This window comes from Furipterus horrens, unplaced genomic scaffold, assembly GCF_987537825.1.
Source record: "Furipterus horrens unplaced genomic scaffold, mFurHor1.1.pri manual_scaffold_12, whole genome shotgun sequence".
Lineage (NCBI taxonomy): Eukaryota > Metazoa > Chordata > Mammalia > Chiroptera > Furipteridae > Furipterus > Furipterus horrens.
In genome coordinates this window covers 67,832,679-67,857,679 of record NW_028327182.1, presented here as the reverse complement: position 1 = coordinate 67,857,679, position 25,001 = coordinate 67,832,679, and the positions used below count along the sequence as shown (strand labels likewise).

Below are 25,001 nucleotides of genomic sequence, written 5' to 3'. Positions count from 1 at the left end.
ACAGGTTTCTTATCTGTTCATCTGTCAGGTTCTCCATCTGTTGCCTGGTGAGCTGCGCCACTGGGATTTCTATAGTTGTCTGCCTCATTTTGACAGATGCGTTTTGTTTTCTTGGGCCGGCTGTAGGGGGCAGTGCCTGTGTACTCGTAATGACCCAGCGACCGGCCACCGTTCGGCAGCCTTTCTTGCTGTGCCGTGGTGCTTTGTCGTCACAATCCAGTGACCGGTGCCTGTCCGCGACCTATTTTGCAGCCCTGTGGCGCTTTCTTTGGGGGCGGGGGTCCAAGATGGATTCACACAGTTATTCCGCTAGGAGACCGTGATCCGTCCTCCCGCCCCCCTGGGCCTCACTGTTCAAGGCGATGTGGTGGCTGCTTTCCCCAGCGTTGGGGTCGCGAGCTGCTGGGGGTTCGACTGCAGCCGGGGTTGTTCTCCCCGCCGCTGTCCCAGGTGCGACCGCAAACAGCACCGCCCCCTTTCGCTCTTACCTGCCCAAAGGGCGCCGCTGGTTTATAACTTCATATGTTGGGCTTCCGTGTAGTTTTATTTTCTGGAATTTCTAGTTATCCTTTGTTTTGAAGTAGTTGTATTCCTCTCTAGTTGTAGAGGGAGACCTAGCGCGTCCGTCTACTATATTTAATTATTTATCTTGGATTTTTCGCTATATCGTGGGATTTTACAGTACCGTATATGTATTTATATGCATAGTATTTATGATTTTAATGATTTTTGCCTAAAAATTTTCAAAAAAAAATATTTAAATATATAATAAATGATTTTAACATTAAAAGAATATTAAATCAAAATAAACTACTGTACACTGTTTACAGTATGTATTTTTTTTTGCAGATGAACACATACATTATGCTGAAAATGAGATGTACAGGCAAGCTCATTTGCCTACGTGAGATTGTACACGGCAAACAATTGTCTGATTGATGGAAGGCGACCAACCAGAGCATTGTCTTGTGTATCCTGGGCACTGATTGGCTCAGTAACTGTAGCATCAGTCCGTCAGCTATCCCACATTATGTGCATACATTCAGCATCTTGCCTTGCCACTTCACTCCTATCTCTGATTGTTGTATTTAGTTTTGCTCTGTGGTGTTGTGTTTTGTGAAATTTTCCTTAAAGACTGAATTTATTGCAAGCCCTACAATGCCACCCAAATGTTCTGCATCTTCTAAGGATTCTGGCAGTGAACCCAAGTGCCAGAGGAAGATGCTTACCATAAAAGAGAAAGTGGAACTTCTCGACATGTTGAAGAAAGGGAGAAGTTATGCATCTGTTGGCTGTTATTACAGGATCAACAAGACGAGAAGAATATCAGGACTACGGCATCAGTAACTTTCAACAAAACAGCAAAGAGGGTGGTTACTTCCCGCAATAAGATCATCGTGAAGATGGAGTCTGCATTAGCTGTGTGGATAAACAATTGCAGAAAAAAGAATATCTCACTGGATACAAACACCACCTGAATGAAGGCCAAGCAACTGTATGATTGCTTAGCAGCAAAAAGGGATGATCATGATGGTGATGTGAATGAAGAAGAGGATGACAATGATGATGCTCAAGCAGGACCTTCAAGTGCTTCTCCAACCAGACCAACTCCATTCAGTGCCAGCAAGGGCTGATTTGACAAATTTCAGAAACGCTTTGGACTCAAGAGCATTTCTCTGCATGGAGAGGCTGCCTCTGCAGATAAAGCCAGAGCTGAGGGGTATGTGAACAACACATTCAAAGACATCATCAAGGAAGGAAGCTATAAGCCTGAACAAGTTTTCAACATGGATGAAATGGGCTTATTCTGGAAACAGATGCCATCTTGCACTTTCATTATGAAGGAAGAAGCAAAAGCCCCTGGTTTCAGGGCCCAGAAAGATAGGGTAACTTTTATCACGTTTGGGAATGCTGTGGGCTTTATGATAAAGTCAGGGCTTATTTATAAGACCAAAAACCCAAGGGCCCTAAAAAACAAAAATAAGACTGTATTGCCTGTGTACTCAATGCACAACCTTAAGGCTTGGATCACAAAACTTCTCATGACTGATTGGTTTCATCAATGTTTTATCCCAGAGGTTAAGGTTTATCTGGCAAAGAAAGGACTTGATTTCAAAGTGCTTCTGATAATGGGCAATGCTGGAGGCCACATTGTCAACCTGATGTATGATGGCGTCCAGCTGGACTTCTTGCTGCCGAACATCACATTGCTCATTCAACCAATGGATCAAGGCATTATTCATGCTTTTAAGGTGCTCTACACCCAAAACATCCTGCAAAACCTTGTTGAAGCTATGAACTCAGATGAGGACTTCTCACTAAAGGCATACTGGTGTGAGTACACAATTGCATCATGTTTCCAAAATATTCAAAAGGCCATAAGGAGATGAAGAGTGAGACTTTAAATACCAGCTGAAAAAAATTGTGGCCAGAAGTGGTCCATGATTACAAGGGATTCTCTCCTGATGAAATCCATCACTCTGTGGTGGATAAAGCTGTGGAGCTGGCAAAAATACTGGGAGGAGATGGCTTCAGTGACATGACTACTGAAGATGTAAATACCCTGATCAATGTGCACTCTGAACTGTTGATGGATGAAAACCTAGAGGAGCTAAGTCAGAGGATGAAGAACAAGACATACAATCGGGTTGAAGAAGAGGAGGAGGCTGGCCTAACACTTGATCATCTTGCAACCATGGTCAGAATGGCCAAAGAACTTAAATGAGTGGCTGAAAAATGGGACCCCCATATGGTTCGTTTGTGGCAGTCTGCAAATTCAATCAACAGTGCCATGTCAGTTTACAAAAACATTCTAAATCAGAAGAAGAAGTAGCGCCAGCAACTCCCCATAACTATATTCATCACTCGAATGAAGAGGTCAGTTAAGTCTATGCCTTTAGCGGAGGTAGAAGTTACAGACAAGGCCAAAGATACTACTGCACCACCTGAAGAAGCGCCTGATGAAGTTGTGCCTTTAGAAGTACATTCATCTCATCTTCATCACCTTCATCATCATCAGTACTACACAGCTAATTCATCATCTTCATCATTCAAGTTGTAGTATACTTCACTGGTGAGTACCCATATAAAGTTTTACAGTACTGTATATGTATGTTGTTAAAGTTACGTAGGTTTAAGAGTGTAGATATATTTAAGAACATAAGTAGTGTTTATAAAGATGTGGAAAAGGTTAATAAGGGAGTGGGGAAGGTTAATAAAGGACTGGGAATGGTTTATAAGTGTGTGGGAAGGGTTTATAAAGCCTTAAATATATATATATATATATATAAATACTAAAATAAATGTAAGGTTCCTAATTCACAGATTTTCACCTATCACAGCAGGGTCTAGAACGTAATACCCATGATAAGTGAGAGAATACTGTAGGACTATTGCAAACCAATATCTAGAATGCATCTCATCCTCTAATTCTTTACCTGCTCTTCAATTCACCTTGCACACTGCCTCCAATTTATTAATCTTTCAGAAACTGTCCATGATTCCATATCACCTATAAGCTAAAATGCATACTTCTGAGTTTAGCATTCAAAGCCCTCCATAATATGACCTTTATAATTTCTGAAAGACTAACACTTTTTATTTCTCTAAAAATAGATGCTATTTACAGTTATTTTAACTTTCCACATGTTCCTGAAAAATAGAAATTTCTGTAGATACTATCAAGGACTTATAGCATTCTATGAACAGAGTTCTTATTGAATGAACTTTATGAATGCACTATTATGCTCAGTTTTATCTTAGATATACCCCTTCATATCTATATCTATAATTATTGGAATATTTTATTAATAATAACCATAAATCTTATTTTGATAAGAATAGTTTATTGTTAATGCTTATTTTTGTTGCAAAAATGCTTAATTTCCATTTTACTAATAAAAAGTTAATCTTAAAAGATTTTAATCTTTAATGCTCTATTAGCATTGTTATAATAAATACTTTATATTTAAAGCAAGATATATAAGATTATATTTGCATTAAAAGTAGTTATCTTCTCTCATTATAATATTAGCATTCTAAAAAAAATGCCCTGGTATCTCTTAAAGTGCCTTACTACGTAAATCTGTAGCCAGTTTATAAATAGCTTTATTTATGTGATATGAACAATATCCTGTTCCTTTTGTGTGATTTGATGTCTCTATCACTCTCCCATCTGTGTTGTTTTCCTTTCTGCTGATCTGAGAATGTTACTTTGCTCCTTTAAAATACTGTTCATTCTACTTTTACCATGAAAACCACTTTCTGTACCTATTATGTAATCTCTTCCAAGTAGAACCACCTCCTAAACCCCAATATTTTCATATGCATGCTATGAAAGGTCCTTCACTCATTCTTAATTCTATATCATTTTCACATAGCTCTCCGGTACACTGTATCTTTTTATCTTTCCTGATTTTCCGTGTCTCACACTTATTCATCCATTAATCCTATCATGGTCTGTCTTATTCATCTATTTCTTCATCATCCATCTATAAGCCAAACATTTACCAAGGGCCTTCCTGATACTGGGCCCTGAGCCAGGCTCTAGGACCACAAGGATGAACAGATACCATCTATCCTTTGAAGAAGTTTTAGTGAAACAATCATTTAACTAAAATTTATCTTCTCCAGGATGAATTTACATATTTCCCCATTTGCATCTTTGATTCACTAAGTTTCTGAGGATTACCATTATTTTGTATGTGTATAATTTATAATTAACATTTCAATATTTTTAATTTTCATGGTATCTTTGAGAAATTACTAAATAGATATATTCTAACTTTCAGCCTGGCCCTAAATGTACTTTTAAACATTCTCAATGGATACATTTATAATAAAATACAAGTTCTCTTTTTTATAAATAGACTATTCTTGAAGTTTAACTTCAACATAGAAAATATAATTATAGCCATACACATCTAATAGAGTACTGAATCTTCTACTATTTGAAGAAAGTGGTTTGGCTTGAATTACATATAATTACAGGTTAAGAAAAATTAATTACTCTCACCTAGAATAGTATGACTTGTACAGTGAGCAGTGATGAATAAAAACTACTACTTTGAGCTTTGTAGTGAATTGCTCACTATGTGATCCTATATATTATTTCATTATGGAAATCACATCAGTAGGGTTGAGTACTTAAAAAAGATATCTCCCCCTGCCCCAATGGCACATTGTAAAAAGCAATCCCAAGCCAGACCCAAACAAGATCTATGAGTTTCAAAATCAAAAGGAAAGTGTATTGGATAAGTTAATGTATTCATTTAGGGAGCACCTTTAGTCTTTCTTCTTAACAAAACGGCCTCCATAATGTCAACACTAATTACCTGCCCTATGGAATGTGTATGTTATAAATGATTAACAGGAGCATAAACATAATCACAGCCCACTGTACTCACTGGGGCATGTATAGACACATAGGTTGGGAGCCCTTCTACCACCAGCAATGGCTCAGTCATTGCCATCTATGTATTTTGATGTTTGCTTTAAGTCTAAAAATATGAATACTCATGACACTCCATCCTGGGCATCTGATCTTATGTTGTTCAGTTGTAAGTGTATTTTTAGATATTAAAATATACTCACATAGCTTTCTTAATTTTCCCCATATTCATTTTGTGATATGTTCATGTTTGCTTTGAGACTTATTTACATTTATTTTTTGTGAATTATCTTCTGCTTTTAACTTTTAAAGGGCCAGGATTTTCCCATCATTTAGAGCTCCACAAATTTTGTACAGCAAATTCACACATATTAATAAGAGCTTGAGAATATTCCTGACTGAAGTTAATATTTTGGTTTTAAAGGAGATTCTATTCTTCAACTCGACACAATTTAATAGGTCTATTCATTGAAGGCCCTGTGAGGGATATCTCTTTAACCTTCTCTGACTCACCTGCCTGCTTTGTCCTGTCGAGCTTCACCTATCTTGTGTAGGCTACTATATAAGTTTGTTAACTGGTTTCCTAGCTCTATTCTTGGTCTCCAACAATACATTTTTTTCCTATTTAAAGCATGAATCAGATCATGTTACCACCCTCTTCAAAGCTTATTGATGGCTTCACATTAAACTTAAAATAAAACTCTGTGCTCGACTTTTTTTTTTTTTTTTTTTTTTTTTTTTTTACTCATACAAATTTCCACTGGCTCTAGCCCCTGCTTGACTTTAAGCATCCATTCTTGACATGGTGATTCTACCCCCAGAAGGTGAAACTGGTTCCCAATTGGAAAAAACAAGACACAAACCTTAGCTATTACAAGTTTTGTAGCATACATAGTGCTTAATAAAGGCTTGTTGAAGGACTAAGTAAAACCTGGAATTGGGAAAAATTAGATATATGTAAAAGAAATGAAACTGGATTAGGTATAGCCAGAATCACTATTTTTTAGTAGTTGTTAAGAGACATATATTAATGAGGAAGATTGATTGTTGAAAGACCATAAACCGTTGTAATAAGATTCCCCTCCATCCAGCACTAAATTTCTAAGTAATTTTCTCATTAAATTTTTTTAGTGGGACAATAATGAAAAAATAAAGGTTGAGAAACACTGTTATATAGTATTGTGTGTCTTCCTCTAACCGGTTCTCAGTGCTCCAGCCACTCTTCTCCCACCGGTTCTCTCAGGCTGCCTTCCTTTCAGGGCCTTGGCACACACTGGTCTTGCCTTTGGGCCCCACTTTCCTGCTCTACCCTAGCCTACATGGGCTCCTCTTGGAGATGCCATTCCTTACCATGGCCATAAACAAACTACGGCAACTTTGATTTGCTGTCATGGTGTCTTTGCTGGTTCTGTTCCAGCATTAATCCTAACTTGTAATTATTTATTAGTTTGCTGTTCATCGTCTCATCCCCACTGCACTTGACTGTAAGCCATGTGGAAAAGGGATGTATCGTACCTTCTTAATATTGCCTTGCATTGTCTTGTGGAACTTCAGGGACATAAATGGTCCTCAATAAATGTTTGTTGATTCAAGCAATCATTCAACCTGGACTTAGAGAAAAATAGATGATTTCTGAGAGATGAAAGTTGGATTGGGAATAGGCACAGCCAGTTTTTACTTAGTGATTGTTAAGTGCCAGGCATTCTAAGCCTGTTGTGTAATGAAGCTGAGAGGAAAAGTATAAAATTACTCTAAAGGAGAAACTATGACACATGTCAACAAGGACTGATGTGAATACCTATATTTCCAAAGAGAAAATGTGGTAATAATTAGGAGGTTTGTTCATTCATTCACTCAACTACTATTGACTGAGTGTCTGCTCTGTGCCAGTCTCTGAAAGGGATACAATAGTAAAACACACAGACAGTGTAAAAATATATAAGAAATAAAGATACATAATATTTGTTCACATAGAGTTCAAAGCGAAAAAGGAAAGAAATGCACTAAGAATCATATATCAGTTATATTATTTTAAAAACTGATTCAATACCCATAAAACATTAGGAACCATTATCTCTAGATAGATCAATTTAATTATGAATGATCTGTATTTTCTTCTTTAATTTTCTCTATTTTCCAAATTTCTTATCAAGAATGAATGTTTTCATAACAAAATGTGTTCATATATATGTGTAATTAAGTATTTAATACAAGAGAAAAAAGGAAATAAATATATGTGCATATATAATGATTCCCAGTTATAATGCACATAGTATCAAGAGATACTCTTAGACCCCTAAAGTCTATCATTTGCAACATTAATAATTCCAGATAGGCTATTTTCTAGCTTGTACTTACAGTTGATTTATGAAGTGCTCTCTCAGTAATAAAACAAAGGTTATAAACCATTAATTTATTGTGCTAATAAGAGCCAAGGGCCCTAATACAACTATCTTGTCTTAGAATATATATAAAAAGAAGTGGAGGATACTTAAAACTTTAACAGTTTCTTGTTCTTACTTTTATGGCTTTTTTCTCTATTATTTTAGATTAATGAAATAATAAATCTTTCATCCACCTGACTTTATTTAATGGTATGCAAAAATGTTAATCTTGCAATTCTCAGCACTACAAGGATGAATTCTTCAAAGACCATATTTTTACAGAAACACAATGAAATCTAGGCTATTCCTTGGAAATTACATTAGGAGATAATAAATTAATTATTGTAATTTTAAAAATATTTTAAATTTATTTTTAGAGAGAAGAGAAGGGAGAAAGAAAGAAAGAGAGAGAAACAGCGATGTGAGACAGAAACATTGGTCAGTTGCCTTTTGCACACACCCTGACAGGGACCGAACCTACAACCCAGTCATGTGCCTTGGCTGGGAATCAAACTGGCGGCCTTTCTCCTGCAGGATCACACCCAACCCCTGAGCCACACTGGTCAGGGCTAATTATTGTAATTTTTTGTTAGTGAATAAACACACATAGAAAAAGACAGCTTTCACTAAAAATTGGGGCTTTTTGGTGAGCGCCCTTTGTTATTTCTTTCAGAGTCTTGGTCTCTCTCTCACATACACACAGACACACACACCAAAGTATCATATCATATGGGTAGTTGAGATGAAGTTGAAGTTCTAGTTTAATTTCTAATTTCCTGAGTGTATAATCTCAAGTGAGGTACCAAAAGTCTTCCTATGTCTGACTCCTCATCCTTAAAATGTTAGAGGATATGTAAGATTTCTCTAGGTTATAATCTAAATTTCTCTTTCTACAATTTCCTATAGCAGATATGGTGAGCAACTATTTCAAAGTGACCACACTGGATACTCTTCTTTGTCCACAAAGTGTTCCCCCCTCTGAAGTTTTAAAAATGTTTTTGAAATGACAATGAAATGTATGGTTGTGAAGCCTCTCCTGAACAGGAGAGCAAGCGGCCTGTTCCCTAATCCTGACTTTTCCTGAGCACTTCAAGTATCTGCATTCTGAAGCGGCACCCCAGGCATTGCGTGAACTGACTCTGACAGATTTGTTTCCTCATTTGTCATCCCTCCAGATGGCTTTAAAATGAATATAGCATTCAAATAACTACACAGAAGAAATCATCCTATAACCAGTTGATTCATATAAAATGTGTGAAAATCAGATTATACCATTTATTTTTCCATTTAGAATTAGTTTGGAAAGTTTTCACTTTACATAAATGATATAACATGGCAAAACAAGCATGTTTCACAAGGCCCGAGTACCTGCCAATCACTTTTCTATGGAATGAAGAAATCAGGGCAGGAAGTATTTGATTAAATGTACACAGTCCTGGAAACATTGTTTTCAAAGTTATCTTAAAATAAGATTGAACTTAAAATGTATACATTAAGACAATAAAATACTTGAATAATTAAAAATAGCAGAAGGTTAATAACTAATGGTTTAATTTTTCTTGTTTTCAAACAATGATTTAATTCAAACTGTTTAAAATTTTTTTCCCACAAATGAAGTAATCTACTGATTCTTTTTTTCATAAAGAAAAATATACCTGGTGAGACAGAAAATAGTACTGGAAATTAGCCATGTAGTCTACTCAAATCATTTTAAGAACCTTGCATTCTTTCTTGAAAAACTTAAATTCTGTCTTGAAATAAGGACAAAGCTCTGACTAGTCCACCATATTTTTTAAGTAAGTCATTTCATCATAAACATGGACAAGAAAACACAGCAAGCAGGACTCTTTCCAGCCACCAATACATCCTGATTTTCCTTCAGTTTTCTTCAAAATAAAATCACCTTATGTTAAAGCAGCAATTTTGAGTATGTTAAGGTAATAGTAACATCGGTGACTTTGCCACAAAATTTGTGGTTACCAGTCAAATCATGAAAAGATGGCTAAAGATTCTTTTGAGAAGAGCCAGTGGTATACAATATACAAAAAATAAATATTTATTATTTGAAAGAAAATGCTTTAAAGCAAAACAAAGTCACTGTGATTTATGGTTTTCTTCATAAAGTAATTCATTTGAGCCTATACAATATTCTACTAAAATTGTATTTATGTAGCAGTTAAAAATTTTAAAAATTCTTTTTAATTACAGAAATAATGCATGAATACACATATTTATTAAACATGAATATAAGCAAAAATTCCATTTAAATATCACTCACAATGATTCCTTAAATATTATCAGTGTTAGGTTTTTGTTGTGAATTATTATAGATATGAAAAATTCCTATATGTGTATGTATCCATGTGAAATCTATAGTATGGTTTCGTAATTTTTTTTATTGACAAAGACTCATTTTTTGGCCCAGGACACATGCACAAATATCTAGTGTACATCTTTCTCTGTCTCCTATGCTGGACATACAGCAATAAATCTACAGACAGAAGTCCTTTTTGATGGACCTTGCTTGCTAGTGCAAGAGACAACCAACAATTTTGTAGAAGATATTCAATCTAAGGAATAAGAATAGAGCAGAAAACAGGGAGCAAATGTTAAAGGGAATTGGGGGAAGGTAGAAATTTAAAATGTGGTAGTGAGCACAGCCTGGTATACTGCAAAATAGGTGAATTTACCAAAACAGTTTAATAAGACTATTCCCAAACTCTTTGCTCAAGTAGTGATTTGGAACCAATATTATCTTGATTTGCCTGTCAACCAGCACTACCCATTCATGAATCTTCTCTCAACCTTGGAATTTCCTGTGGACGACCTGAAGGGCATCTAGGTTTCAGCTCTCAGAACTAGAATTGATATTAAACACTTTATAAAATCAAACAGTTCACTTGATTCTAGTTCTTCTCCTCTTTCTCCATTTTCTCTTCTCTTTCTTTCTCACCCTGTTCTTTCAAAGAGGCAGTTAGAAACTAGAGTCCAAAAGTGCTGCACTATTTAGGGGTCATTTGGCTGACAGTTTGGGTAGAAACAACTCTAATCAAAATTGGCCTGCAATAGGAAACAGCCAGTTTTATTTCTCTTCATCTACCAAATGAATTATAAACGTTAAAAAATATATATGTTAACTACAAGAAGCAATGTGCTCAGACTGATAAAGGAATATGTAAGTGCCTTTGATCAAAGCTCAAACTGTGATGCATGGTCTATGTCTTTCAAGTTCTGTAACCTGAATAAAAGGTCTTTGGATGGTTACATTAAAAGATATAGATCGAGTTAAATGCAGTGGAAAGAACAGAGCATGGCAAGACCTAGATGCTGGTGTCAGCAAAGTGGCCTTTTCACTGAAACTAAATATTAACTACACTTAATATTTTGATCAGTATGCTGATTTCTAAGATTCTATTCTCTCATGTTTAAAATGAGAGCATTACTGTTCACCCTACCTACTTTCCTTTTTTCTATGTAGAGATGTTATTAGGCTTAAATCAAATAAAGAAAAAAAAAAGCTATGCAATTCTGTAGAAGAGAGGAATCATTATTTATGAAATATTTTGTAAGTCCCACTGCCTCACATACTGACTCCAAAGCCACAGCTATGCAAAGAATAAATAGCACACATGGACAGGTAAACAAACACAATAGCACTGAAGTTAAGATGTCTCTATCCTCACCTGAAACAAGGAAATGCTGGTGTTTACCACCACTTATGCAATTGCTACAATGTACAAAAGTTTGAGAACTATGGATTTAAAATCCTATACTGATGATTCGGAGGCATTACTGCACCGAGTCTGATTCATGTCAAGGAGAAATGAAGAAATCACCTAACATTTTCAAGAGCAATCAGAGCAATAATGTAAGAATCATGGTTTCATGAAAGAATTGAATTTCTAGCTAATACTCTACACAGGTTCATAGAGCAAAAGATAACTGATCTCTTCTATCTTCTAGCATTGTTTTCCTTTTTTTTAAAAAATGTAACTCATTACACACACTTTATTTTTTCTTGTTCATTATTTTGTATGTTTCCATTGCCATTTAGTCCCCTTATAACCCCATCCCACAGCAAAATACAGAAAAGTACACCTTAACTTATGCTAGATATTCAGAGCCAAAGGATGAACACTGCCTGCTTCATAGAAACATACATTGTAAGTTTTAGCAGTTTGGGAATGATGCTACAGATACAATAACCATCCATTAGGATTTTACCATTGCTTTAAACAGCTCCTATCTACCCTTGTCTGGATAAACCACCCAGGAGAGAGTGATTGTAACTCTTCCTGCAAATGTCAACACATTTCAACAAATGCTTTGTTTTTCAAATTTAGGAATCTGACTTTCCAGGTCAAAAATATATATATTTTTTAATTCTTAGCCCTGGCTAGTTGGTTCAGTTAGTTGGAGCATAATACCATACACCAAGAGGTTGGGGGTTTGATTCCCGGTCAAGGCACACACCTAGGTTGCATGATCAAAACCTGGATGGGGCATGTATGGGAGGCAACTGATCACTGTCTCTTTCTCTCTCTCTGTTTCTCTCTCTTTTTCTCATTTTCTCTCTCTCTGTTTCTCTCTCTTTTTCTCATTTTCTCTCTCTCTGTCTGTCTCTCTCTGTCTTTCTCTGTCTCTCCCCTCACCCCTTACTCTCTCTCTCTTCCCCTCTCTCTAAAATCAATAAAAATATATCTTTGGGTAAGAATTTTAAAAACTTTGCCCTCTGACTAGTATAAGAGTGGCATATGAATAAGCTTTATCTCTGTAAAGCAATGATTTGTCTTCTATGATAAAGTACAAGAAAAGCAAATTTTGGAGAAGCTGAAGAAAGTAGGTCTTATCCAAATATTTCATATGGAATGCAGAAGCAAACATGCTCAATGAATGAACAAATTTCTTTTCTGCTCTTTTCCTTCCTTTTTTGTTTTGTTTTGTATTTTTAGGATCCATTGGGGAGGTTGTGTGAGGGGTAATAGAATAATGTAATGAAATGAGAGTTTTTTCCTATTTTTTTTTATTTTGATGAACTTTTTCAAAGTCCCAGTGTATGTTTCAATTTATTATTGCCCTCAACTGCAATTTCAAGTTTCCTAACACGTGCAGAAACGTAGATGGAATTATGGCTGCCAGTTTTTCCCAGTCCCATCACATACTTGACCCTATATGCTACCCCATGTGTATCAGAGAACTGATGGTTTGTCAGGCATTTGGTCATTTTCTTAGTGGACGAGTTCATCCAGACTTTCTCACCTTCTCCCTACAACTCAACCTTCTTTCTCAACATTATTATTTTTTAATTATTCTTATCTGTGAGTATTCTTTAAAGGAAAAAAAAACACAAGAATATCTTAGTGTTACTTATTCATGAACCACTACTATCCAAATACTTACTTAAAAATCCCAGTAATGATTCAGTTGAAATGACTTAAGTTAGCCAACAACCTTGATAAACAATTCTATATGTGGCCCCCCAGTGACTCTAGAGTGATGAGTTTACATTATTTTGTTAGTAATTTCTCCTTCCTCTTTCTTTTTTTTTGTCCAATCCTTTGACGAGGTTTGCATCCACAACTACTACAGACTGTGTAAACCTCCAACTTCAGACTGTTATTTAAAGTTCAACTCTATTATTAGTTTTTTTAAAAAATTTTGGAAAATAAAGATAATAAAGAAAAAGGTTTGGGTGGCACTAGACAATAAACTTAATACTTATCAGTGCTACAAGTCTAGGTTCTTAGTTCTTTGCCGTAGAGGAATGAGTATCCTGGTGTCAAGTCAGTAGTCTCTAGCTGCTTGCTGAGACTGGCCACTTTCAGACACATTCAGCATTTCTGAAGTGAAGACCTTGTTTGGGGCCTCATTGATTACCAGGTCTTTTCACTTGTAGAAGCTCTCCTATCATTTTTTAAAATTCAACATCCACTTACTACTTAGAAGAAAAATGCTCAATATAGTAGAAATAGCCAGGAATTTCCTTATCTACCTATCATTTTTTAAAAATTAGATTTATATCTGCTTTCCACTAATTGTTGTTTTGCCAAATCTATTAGCCACCATGCACTTTGCCACTGAAGCACTTACAGTTGTTCTATATCTAGAAACATCCAATAATTCCTGGTGCCTTGGACTTTATTCCAATTCCCATTATTGCTCCTATAGTACCTTCTTGACTCTTTCTAGTTGCAAATCTCTTCCTTATCCTAGTAAGGTGGCATATTCATGTTTTTTAAGGTAATAAACAAACTCCACAGTATTGCCCTGTTTCTGGGGAGTATTTCCTGTGTCATTCTGTTTCATGTTACTTCCTCTTTCTGGAAGTCCAGCTATTCCACTGGTGGGCCCCTAGGCTCTGCCAACCAAAAGGACCACAGGACATAATTAAATATTTCCAATTATGAAGATTTTGCCATTAAATGAAGTTGAAAGGATAGTGACATTTTCAGTGTGTGGTAGGTAAGAAACAGAAAAAAAGGAGCCTAAACAAGACTTGAGGTGCCTCGGGACTTTGGGTCTAAAGAACACTTGTAAGATCCCAGCTAAGTGCCAACAAAATCAATGCTCTGTCCTCACATTTTGGTTTCTCAGGCTTCTGCAACCTTTTAGATCCTTCCAAAAGCTTTGCTGACAATGTTTAAATCTGCAACGTGGACAAACTGAGTGGGGCTTCACAAACTTCTTGTCAGTTCAGTACAGGGGCCTGTTGGCTTCCCCCGTGTGTTTGCTGCTTGCTGCTAGAACCAGGAAATCAGAAAGATTGATGTGCTTCCAGGGAATACATTTAGTGTCTCGCCTGGCCAAACACATCAAAGCAATTTGTTTTTGCCAGTGAGACTCCAGTGGCTCACCACAATGACTCAGCCTACTTATTTAAAATCTTAAACTGGTATGTTAGTAGCCTGTAGGTCACTAACCTGCCAGCCTTGTAATTTGCACTGCTGGAGAACAAGTCGGCATTTCTCCTCAGCAGACAGTTTTTTCTTCTCACTGGGGAGTGTCTCCGTCAATGGCTTATACCTGTGAAAAGCAACAGGGACATGAAAGCAGAGACTGAAGTCATCAAGCCAATGATTATAGGCAACAGAGTTGTCTTTGTTACACTATTTTTTAATTTTTTCCCCATTTTACTTAATTCCATGTGTCCCCACATACTCTATCCATTGTGCCTTTAACAGGCAACTGTGAAATAACACATCTTTTACGTGGAACATGATTTTTAAATGAATCAAATATATTTTTAATCCCTTATATATGTTTGACACTACCATAGAGTGATGCAAACCATGTAGCAAAAGAAACTTTGAAGGGAAAGAAAATTAATTTGTTAGTTTTCAGTTAAATACTTAGAATGATCTTTGAAATATACAGCTTTTTTTTTTAACACACAAAAAGGAAACATTTATTTAAGACACAAGATACAAGAAACATTGTACATCGGACAATGCCGCTTCAGTCCTCTTCAAAGTAGGCACCTTGGGGCCTCACAGTTCTCCCGGCCCACTGTTCAAAACACTGCAAAGTCCTTTGTTGGAACCACCATCAGTTTTGCCCCATCACATCTTACTGAATCTCACCAATTGTCTGAAATCTTTTCCCTTTCAAAGGTGATTTTAGTTTTGGGAAAAGCCAGAAGTCACAGGGCACCAAATCTGGGCTGTAGGGGTTGCTGAGTTAACTGGGATATTTGATGTTTCACCAAAATACTGCACAAGACGCGATACATGGGCAAGAAACATTGTCATGATGAAGCTGCCAATCACTAGTTGCCTGTTGCTGTGGCCATTTTCACCATATTGCTTCTCCCAACAAAGAACTCTGAGGTAATACTCCTTTTTGTCTGGCCTAGATGGGCAAACTTATAATGGATGACACCTTCCACTGTGATGACTGTGCCTTCGTTTCCAGATCACAGCCACAGACCCATCATTCGTCTCCAGCTATAACCTTTTGGAGGAAATCTGGTTCATTGGTAGTGGTTTGAATCAAGTCATTAGCAACTGCAGCACAATGTTCCTCCTGATCTGGGAGCAGAAGTCGCAGAAGGAATTACGCCACATGTTTCATGCAAAGGTCATGCATCAGAATCTCAGACACAGTAGTTTTTGGAATCCCCAGATCAGCTCCTAGTTCTCGCACTGTCAGTCGCAGATCTTTGTTGATTGCAGCCTGCACACGTTCAACATTCTCAGGTGTTCTGCTTGTTGCAGGCCTTCCAGAACGTGGGTCACTTTCAACAGATTCTCGACCATCTTTGAAGCATTTGTGCCACGCTTTTATTTGGGCTGCACTCATTGCATCATCCCCGAAAGCCTTCTGAATCACCCCAATGGTTTCCACTGAGGAATGTTCAAGCTTAACGCAAAACTTGATGCAGATTCATTGCTCTACTCGCTCAGTCATTTTGAATGTGGTGGCCAGAGTAGATGCTCACTCGATGGTGTCTCCTGCTCACTGACTAGTATAGTGAAATCTTCATTGTTCAGGCATGAGCATTCCAGTCCACTCCCAGGCTGCCACGTTATATCAGTTCTTGTTATAGTAACAATGGCTGGACTTCTTCCAGACAGACCTCGTAGAATCCCAATTCAAGACACTTAGAATCCTGACCGAAGGCCCAAATCAAGTAGTTTGGAATCTTGACTGAAGGTGAACACCACTAACACTAAACAAAGATCTTACCCGAAAAAGCTAAAATATACAGCTTTTAAGAAATTCCAGCATTCTGTATTTGAGAGGGCATCTCAACCTAGTTAGAATCTATAATAAAGGAACATCAAAACCCTCAGAATTATTAGTTAAGTGAGAGTCAGAGTAGCTTTCTCCCCATATAAGAGATAATTGAGTGTTTTAAATCTTCCAGAAGGACATTTTATTTTGTTTTGGAAAGTTCTTTTAAATTATTATCTTTTATTCCCTAGCCAAAATAGTTTTCTATGGATTATTTTAAAATTCCTTTCAAAATTACATGATCCAATTAAAAAATCTATGTAAAATTTTTCTTTGCACTTATCATATTGTACCTGACATATAAGTAAAACTGCATTAGAAGAATGGGAAAGAGGAGGAGAAAGAGGAAGAGGGGAGAAGGAAAAGGAAGAGGTGAAAAGACAAGAGGAAAAGGAAGAGAAGGAGGGAAGAAGGAGGAAGTGGAGGAGAAGGAGGATAGACAGAAGAAACAAAAATCTGTGCAATTGTATCCAGTTGAACTGTGTGTTTATGATTCTCACATTAGGCTGCTAAGGAAACTCAATGCTAAATGTTAAATCACCTAGTTTTCTGTTATTTTTTGTAGACTACCTTAGCATTTCATCTAAAGTTTGCTGCAGTAAATTTGGAGTCTTCTAAATGAGGGTTTTTTGTGTCCTTAGGACAAGGAAGGAAGGAAGGAAGTGCATTGCCTACATATCTTTTTAAACACCTTCCTCTGACCAAGCACTGAGAGCATTGGGCATGTCTTGCTGATAGCCACGGGGAGGAGGTGGGGGCGATGTTACACACGTTTCTTTATTGCTGCAAGTGCTGCAGATACAGGAGGTGCACCACATGAGAGACAGTGCTGCAGTCACTATGTGTGTAGCTCTAACACAGACTGAGAAAATATACTGATTTAACTTTTTTAGTAGCAGACATTTATTTCCTTTCTGAATCCTTAGCATTGTCTCTGTAAACTCCAGACAGGTGCTTTTCCAATTACAGTGAGGTTAGGTTCCAATAAACCCATCATAAATTGAAAATACGTGAAGTTGAAAATATATTTAATACACCTAACCTAGCAAACATCAGAGCTTAGCTCAGGTTACCTTAAACGGGCTCAGAAACCCTTCTTAGCATATAGTTGGGCAAAATCATCTAACACGATGAATACACTGTCAAGTATCGGTTGTTTACCCGCATGATCATGTGGCTGATTGGGAGCTGAGGCTTATTGCTACTGCCCAGCATCATGAGAGAATATTGGGCATATCGATAGACTGGGAAAAGATCAAAATTCAAAATCAGAAGTTCTGTTTCTACTGAATGTATATTGCCATGGCACTATCACAAAGTCAAAAAATTTAAGTCTAAGCCTCATAAGTCAATGACTGTATATTATTTGTCTTGGATTGAGAATTGTCATAATCTTCCTAACCTCGACTCGAACAAAATAAGTATATCAACATCAACAATAACCCTGCCTTCTCATGTATAGATTTTTGCTTGTCTGTCAAGTTCAGGATACAGGAGGAAGTAAAAACAGCAGTAACAGAAACTGAACATAAAATTGTAGCGCCAGCAGCAAGGATATAAAAATCCTGCTCATCATCATGATCACACTGAATGGACTGAAATGATCTGTGGATGACAGAAACATTCAGTAATTTTTAAAAAATAATAGGCAAGAATGTGATTTTCTACCCATCAGGCACTGAAGTTGGTAGCTTTTTTTTTTTTTTTTTTAAACTGGCCATATTGTATTTGCTGCAAAAGAGAAAAATGTATTTCAAGGGTAGAACAGAGAGATCAAATGGGTCTAATGGAGTATATGGGTGTCGAGGGGTGAAGTGTGGGAGTAAATTGGGCAGAGGTCAGTAGGATGGATGCCTAGAAGTTTATGGCCATCCCCAAAAGATGCCGGTGTATGACATCAGTGCATTAGTGAGCAAACATGAATTTTGTTTCACAGTGTTTGAGTTGTTCAAAGATGACAAACAACATAATGATACAATGTGTTAGAATAGGAGAGAAACTGGGTTGGGGATCTAAATATAGCTTCAGGTTCCAACTGTGTAGCAAATTTGCTATGAAGCTCTTGGCAAACCACTTAGCAAATAATTCTCCCCTCAGTGCTGCGTGTGTGTGTGCATGTGCTTCTCAGGAAGTGATACAAATTCTACATTATATTACAAACATTAGTTTAATTTCTGTCTGTCCCCAAAGTGTGTGAGCTTCCCTGGGGCAGGGAGTCATCTTTGTACCTTCCATGGTGTCTGCTAGATTGCTTTTGCATGGAACAATTACAAATAAACAATGGGAGGCCAAGAAATGAACTGGGGCATTGGGGGATGGGAAGTAACACTTGTTGAGCACTGAAGGGAGTGCAAGGTACTTTTCATATGTTACTCCACACTCTCCTCATAGCTGTCGGAGGTCTGCATGTTAATCTTCTGATAGATTACAGAAATTAAGTCACTTGCTCAAGTTCACAGAGATGGTATATGAGTTGACTTGTGTCCCCACTCAAAGATAAGTGAATGTCAGAGCGCATGAGCCTGCTGACACATTGAAAATGGACTTCCAGCCTTTTAGAACTGTGAGAAAAGAAGATTCTATTCTTTTAAGCTACCTAGTTTGTGGTACTTTTAGGGCAGTCCTAGGACACTTATATGGATTGTAAAAATTGCTGAGCTGAAATTTGAACTCTGGACACTCGAACTCCAGAGACAATCTCTTCAACACCATTGCTACCGTCTAGGCAGAAACTCACAAACCCACAGCACCAGATGGTTCTGTGATAGTAAAAAGGAGAGATGGAGCATGAAAAACCAAAAAGGTAGAGCCCAACAGTAATCATCAGTACATAGAACATGCAGAGATAATTTGTTGCTCTCTGATCTTTGAGTGATGGACTTCTTCTCTAACAGTACACTAGAACTCATAACGAAATACAGACTCATTCAACCACTCAGGAAAATCAGTGCATTTCTACCACTTAGCCAGAGTTACACAATGAAATGAAATCACTCAAATTATCCTTTTATTCTCCTATAATTGTCCTGGAACTTTGTTAATTATCACCAAGAATTGAATTTGCATAACTCAAGTATCTGAATAGAGTATTAATGAGTCAGATCAAAATTCATATTCTTGGTGCCTTTTTTCTCATTTTATATTCTTCTTTTGACACCTAAAATGGTATGATTCAACTGAAAAGACAAAAACATCATCTTAGACAGGGTAAGGTACTCTATTTTAGTGTAATTAAAATCACCCTGTATTTTGGAATATGAGTGTTATCTATGGGTGGTGTCACTGGTCTATCACTGGACTAAAACATGATCTCACAGAAAACTCAATCTGAGACCGTACGGTAATAACAATCCTGGAGCACTGCATAGATCCTGAGCACATGTGTGGTCACAGGTGGGACTTCTCAGCTCTTGTTCCCCACACATTCCCCACAGCCTTCAAGCCTCTTTTGTCCAAGACAAAGGCACCATAATCCACTGAAGACCTCTGTATTCGGGCTGACATCAATCCTGCATCCAAAATAAATTAACTGACTATAAGAACTAAATGGTAACTCTTCCAGAAAACCCATTCTTATCTCATCCTGGCTTGAGATGAGGGATGTTCAGTTCCATGTCCAGAATTGGGGTCCTGTGGCTCATTGGGCCTCATTCAGCCAACACTCCAAAACCAGATTTATCCCTTCCCAGTCAATAGTTATTCAACTGGGTCAGTTTCTTTTCTGTCATGACCTCCTGCCTGTCTGCATAGCATGGTATTGACCATTTAGAAAATTGAGTCTACTTCCATTACGGTGCTAAATACTTGGTTCTCTCTTGGGGTTGAAACCAAAAGCTGTGTTAGATGTTCCACTTGTCTCACTTCTCTTGTGAGTGTGTCTCTGACGACTTAGAACTTCTTACTCTTGTCATTCTACATCTTAAATTTCCAATATATACACATGGGGATTCATGGCAAGGTCTATCACAGTTACTGAAAAATTCTTTAACATGTACACTCTTCATAAAGTACTTTATCTACATCAAGGATTCAAGTACAAAAATTCTCCTTAATAGACTCACAGTATTGGGAATATGATGATGTTAAAATGATAATATACATCAAGATACCTTACAAAATTATAAGTGAAAAGACCACATCATAGGTTGCATTTTCTTTTGATGTTGCTGAGAGGGATAGATTGCAGTTGAAGCAGAGAAAAGCTAACAACAATTGAGACCTGTAAAGCAGAACCTAAAGAAAAATATGAATTAATATTTCTCTTTTCAAAAGTGATTGTTCCTTTTAGTTTTAAAAGGACATCCTATCTCTCATGGACCTAGAGATAGAAAAAAAAGGGCTTATGCAGCCATCATAGAAACTAGGTGAAACTGTTGGTGACTCAACTACTACTTAAAAAAATCTTCCATGAAATAGTAGAAACATTTTCTTAGAAAAATACAAGGTATGTATATCAAGTTAACGCTTCAGGAACAAAATTCAGATGCAGTTTCTTTGGAATAGTTTGTTCACTGAGTATTGACTCCATCTCTTCATTCACAAAGAAAATTCTATTGTGAAGGTTTCAATCCTAAAACCCATTAAATTTTAATTCTGTTCAACAAATATTTCCTGAGCACCTATGAAAATCAAGAATCTCTGTCAGGAAATGCATAAGTTACCAATATATGACCTAATCTCATCACATATGCTTAAATATAAACCATGATATTTTTTGACCAAAATTACCTCAGAAAAGATGTAGTTTTATTATTTCAAGACCTATTAACATTTTCTTTTCATGGGCATATTTTAATAACTTAATTGGGAAGAACAAAATAATGTTTGGGGAGAATATTAACCTCCTCATCCCTCAGGATGGACTGGATAATCCACGCAAAGAGGAAAATGAAATGTCACAAGAGCTCTACGTTAGAGGACTACTAGAGAAAGTCAGCCCATAGGGCAGAGCAAGGAGGAATGGGACAGGAATGCAGGACCGGTCCTGAGTAATTTCAGAGTAGCTAAGAAAAGGCAGAGTTTGAATGTGGTCAGCAGCACTACGTGTTACAGAGAGCTTAAAGCATGTCCACACTGAGAAGGGGCAGCTGGATTTGGTGATTGGGGAATCAAGACAATGCCAGAGACACAGAAGAAACCAGATTCTTATGGCATCAAGACATCAGCAGATGGTGGAGAAGCACAAGTGCTGGGCTCTGGTGGTTTATGACATAAATAAAAATCAGGGTCAACAGCTTGAGGGTGAAGTAGAAATTAATCAAAGTTTTTCTGATGTTTTGGTTTTCAGAGTCAAGTTATAGGCAACATTTGTAGAAACATAAAACTCTACATTTGATTCATGCTTATTTTTGTATATTTTCATTACTCCAAATTATTTTGTTCATTAATTTATAGCCCTCATGGTATAGGGATACAGTTTCTTCTCTAACCATTTCCTTGACCATTTCCCACAGGGCTCAGTGGGGTTGCTCTACCTGGCATATATGCCATGAATGTAGTAGTCTGGCTATGCTTAAATAGGGACACATTTCACTGGTTCTATGAGCTTGCCTGGGTTGTTAGTTTAACTCCCCCTATTCATACACTCATGGTAAACACAGTGCAGGTGCAGAAGGGTGATTTTCTAGCTATTTGGGGCTAATTTCCAGCATTCAGAATGCTGAGTGGTGGGTTGAGTGTAACAGCTGCCTATCAACAGTACTGACATCCATCATGAAAATAGAAGTATAAAGAGAAAGGAACACAAGTGGGCTTGAGAGAGAAATAAAAATCTATTTCAACATGCAAGAGAGGCAGGATAAGAAGAAGAAATGAGACACAAAGAGAGAGAACTTGCAGAAGTGATTGTCAATGAAAGAGAAGCACATTTTCCCATCTTTTAAAGCAAAGGATGTGAAAGCAGAGAGATAGAGTTGTCAAAATTTGTCTAGCTCACACAAACATCTTCTGTGCTCTCTAAGTATGCACATTCTTTCTCTTGTTTTCATGACTCTTAGGGTTTAAAAATCCACCTGGGATTTTAGGTTTTGTCCAGACTTTGGCCCCCTGAGCTGTCTGTCCTGAAGTGGATTGGCTCTGCTATCACACAACCTCCCCTGTCCACACTAGATAATGAAGCCTACACTGCTCCATATACCATATGGAGACTTTCTCATGTGTATCTGCCCATCCCTCTATCATATCTTATACCAGTTTCCCAGAATTCCTCTGTACCTAGCTAATAAAACCACTTAGGAACTTCCCATATTTCTTTGCACCAGTTATACCATCTGCCTGGGGCTCATAAGCCTCATCCATTTCCTAGTATACTCACTTTTCTTCATTCTTCAGTACCCATGACCTCTTCCTGTATATTTATAGGAAAGACAGCTAGTGGACATTAGATGTATTTTGCAATGGCTTTTGCACCTCTTGAATCATTCAGGCCAGAAATTTGTTCTCTAACTTATGTATACATCTACTGGGACCAACATTAAGCTGCTTATCAGTGCTCATCAGGATCTACATGTAACTCTACTAAGGGAAGACATCTTTACATTATTACTATGACAATCCTAGACCTATTGCTTATGATGCTGATTAAAACTGATTTACCTTCTCTTTCCAATAATGGCAAACAGGCTTCTGTCATCTTTAGAAACATGGATATACCATCCAAAGACAGTGGCATTCCCATGTTCTTCAAGGTTCAAGAGCCCCCTAGGAGTGGAGTCCTTTGGAATAGGAGGAGGTGCACTGCAGAAGAGCTTTCCCATTGATATCACCCTACAGCTCCATACTGATTCTTTTGGGGGCTCGGTGACTGGCAAGGTTAGAGACATCCCTACCTTCTCCATGCCATTCTCTGGAGATGAGCTTGGAGTAGGGAGGACAAAAAGAGGGGAGGGAAGGAGAGACAGTGGAAAGAAAGGAGAAAAGAATGGAGAAAGGGAGGAAAACTAACAAAGATTTATAAAGTACTTATAAATTTTAAGTATAATGATCAGCTACTCCATATCATCACTGAATTCTCACTATCCCAGATTGACATTTAAAGTTACATGACAACTTCAAAGATTTACTTTCTAGTGGAGCTATGATATTAATCCAGGTTATAGAATTTTGAGTCAATATGGCTTCAAATAAGTTAATTTGGGAGATAAAGTAAAAGCACACTTTTACTTTGATTTTTGTGTTTGACCAGATAAATGTAACCATTATACAGAATAATGTATAAATAAGAAATATTAATGAGAGGAAATGGAAAAACCTTAAATTCCAAGTTTTCTAAATCAATATTATATCTATCTCTCTCCTTCCCTCCCTATCCTTTTCCCTGTTTCTCTCATTGGGTGGGTGGTTGTTCTTGTTTTCTGTTACTACTGTATTAATAACATTACCATATTCTTATTTTGATGCCATCACAAACATTAATTCTTAAGACTCTAAAACACAGCGTGCAAAATTGAGACTCAGTGTCTGAATTTTACATCACTACTGGTAGAGAGCCAGGAGAAGAGAGAAGAGCTAACCTGGAGGAGAAAGGGGAATTCCTGAGTAATCTTGAGCCAGCTGAGAGGCCTTGGTAGGGTTCCTTACCCTTCATCTGAAAATCCCCAGGATGATCTTGCAGCTCTCATTTTGTGTGGGTTCTAATTAGCCAAAATGTTTGAACAAAGGTAGTGGATATGAATGACCACAACCAAAGTTTGTCCATCTCCATCAGAGACATTTCCTTTAAAGCATTTCCTTCCCAAGTTCATGGCAAAGCAGACCACCTGGAGATATGGCCTTAATCCTATAGCTTGACTTCTTTCTTTCCTTCCTTCCTTCCTTCCTTCCTTCCTTCCTTCCTTCCTTCCTTCCTTCATCATTTGTTCATGTGCTTCATGTAATTAAGCCGGGGGGGCTCTCCTCTCAGACAATATGGAAGTTAAATAATAAAAAGAAAGAATGCTAAGTTATATCTCAGCTCCTGGGATTAGCCAGTACCACAATGCAGGGGGGAAAAAATAATTTGGAGCATCTGCCAAGAATTTACATGACAATGCTCTCAAGTTCTCCTCCTTAAAGGCAGTTCCACCATTTCATTTTAATTGTGCAATGTAAAAACATTCTACTTATTCAATAAATGGATGAAAATGAAACACTAAATTAGAAATGTCCCAGCCTGAAATACATACTAGGTTTCATTTCCTAAACAGTCTTTGCAGCATGGAACATTTATTTTAGCCAGGTTTGTACTTGATTTTATTATAGCCCCTACAATATTTTTCTACACAGAAATCCCATCCATGCATGCATAACACTCCAGAGTCATCTAACATACAGGACGTTTAAAACTGTGCTCCTCTTGGGGGACTGAATACATGATGCAGCTGAAATAATGGTTGTAGGCAAAGGAACTAATTGTGCTGCATTCTGATCTCTTTATACACACCCAGGAGGATGCTGAGCACACTCAGTGCATGCGTTTAAACCCATGTGCTTTCATCCTCCACATTTTGCAGAATTCA

The 25,001-nt window shown here is 37.3% G+C and overlaps 1 protein-coding gene across 1 annotated transcript in view; it reads right to left on the bottom strand.

Annotated features, from left to right (window-relative positions):
- The window catches only part of MYO16 (myosin XVI), a 654,868-nt gene that overhangs the window by 111,369 nt on the left and 518,498 nt on the right, over window positions 1-25,001 (bottom strand). Inside the window, exon 29 of the mRNA XM_090257968.1 lies at window positions 14,694-14,796. Within this exon, the coding sequence (XP_090114094.1) occupies window positions 14,694-14,796 (103 nt within the window). The remainder of the gene's footprint in view (window positions 1-14,693; window positions 14,797-25,001) is intronic.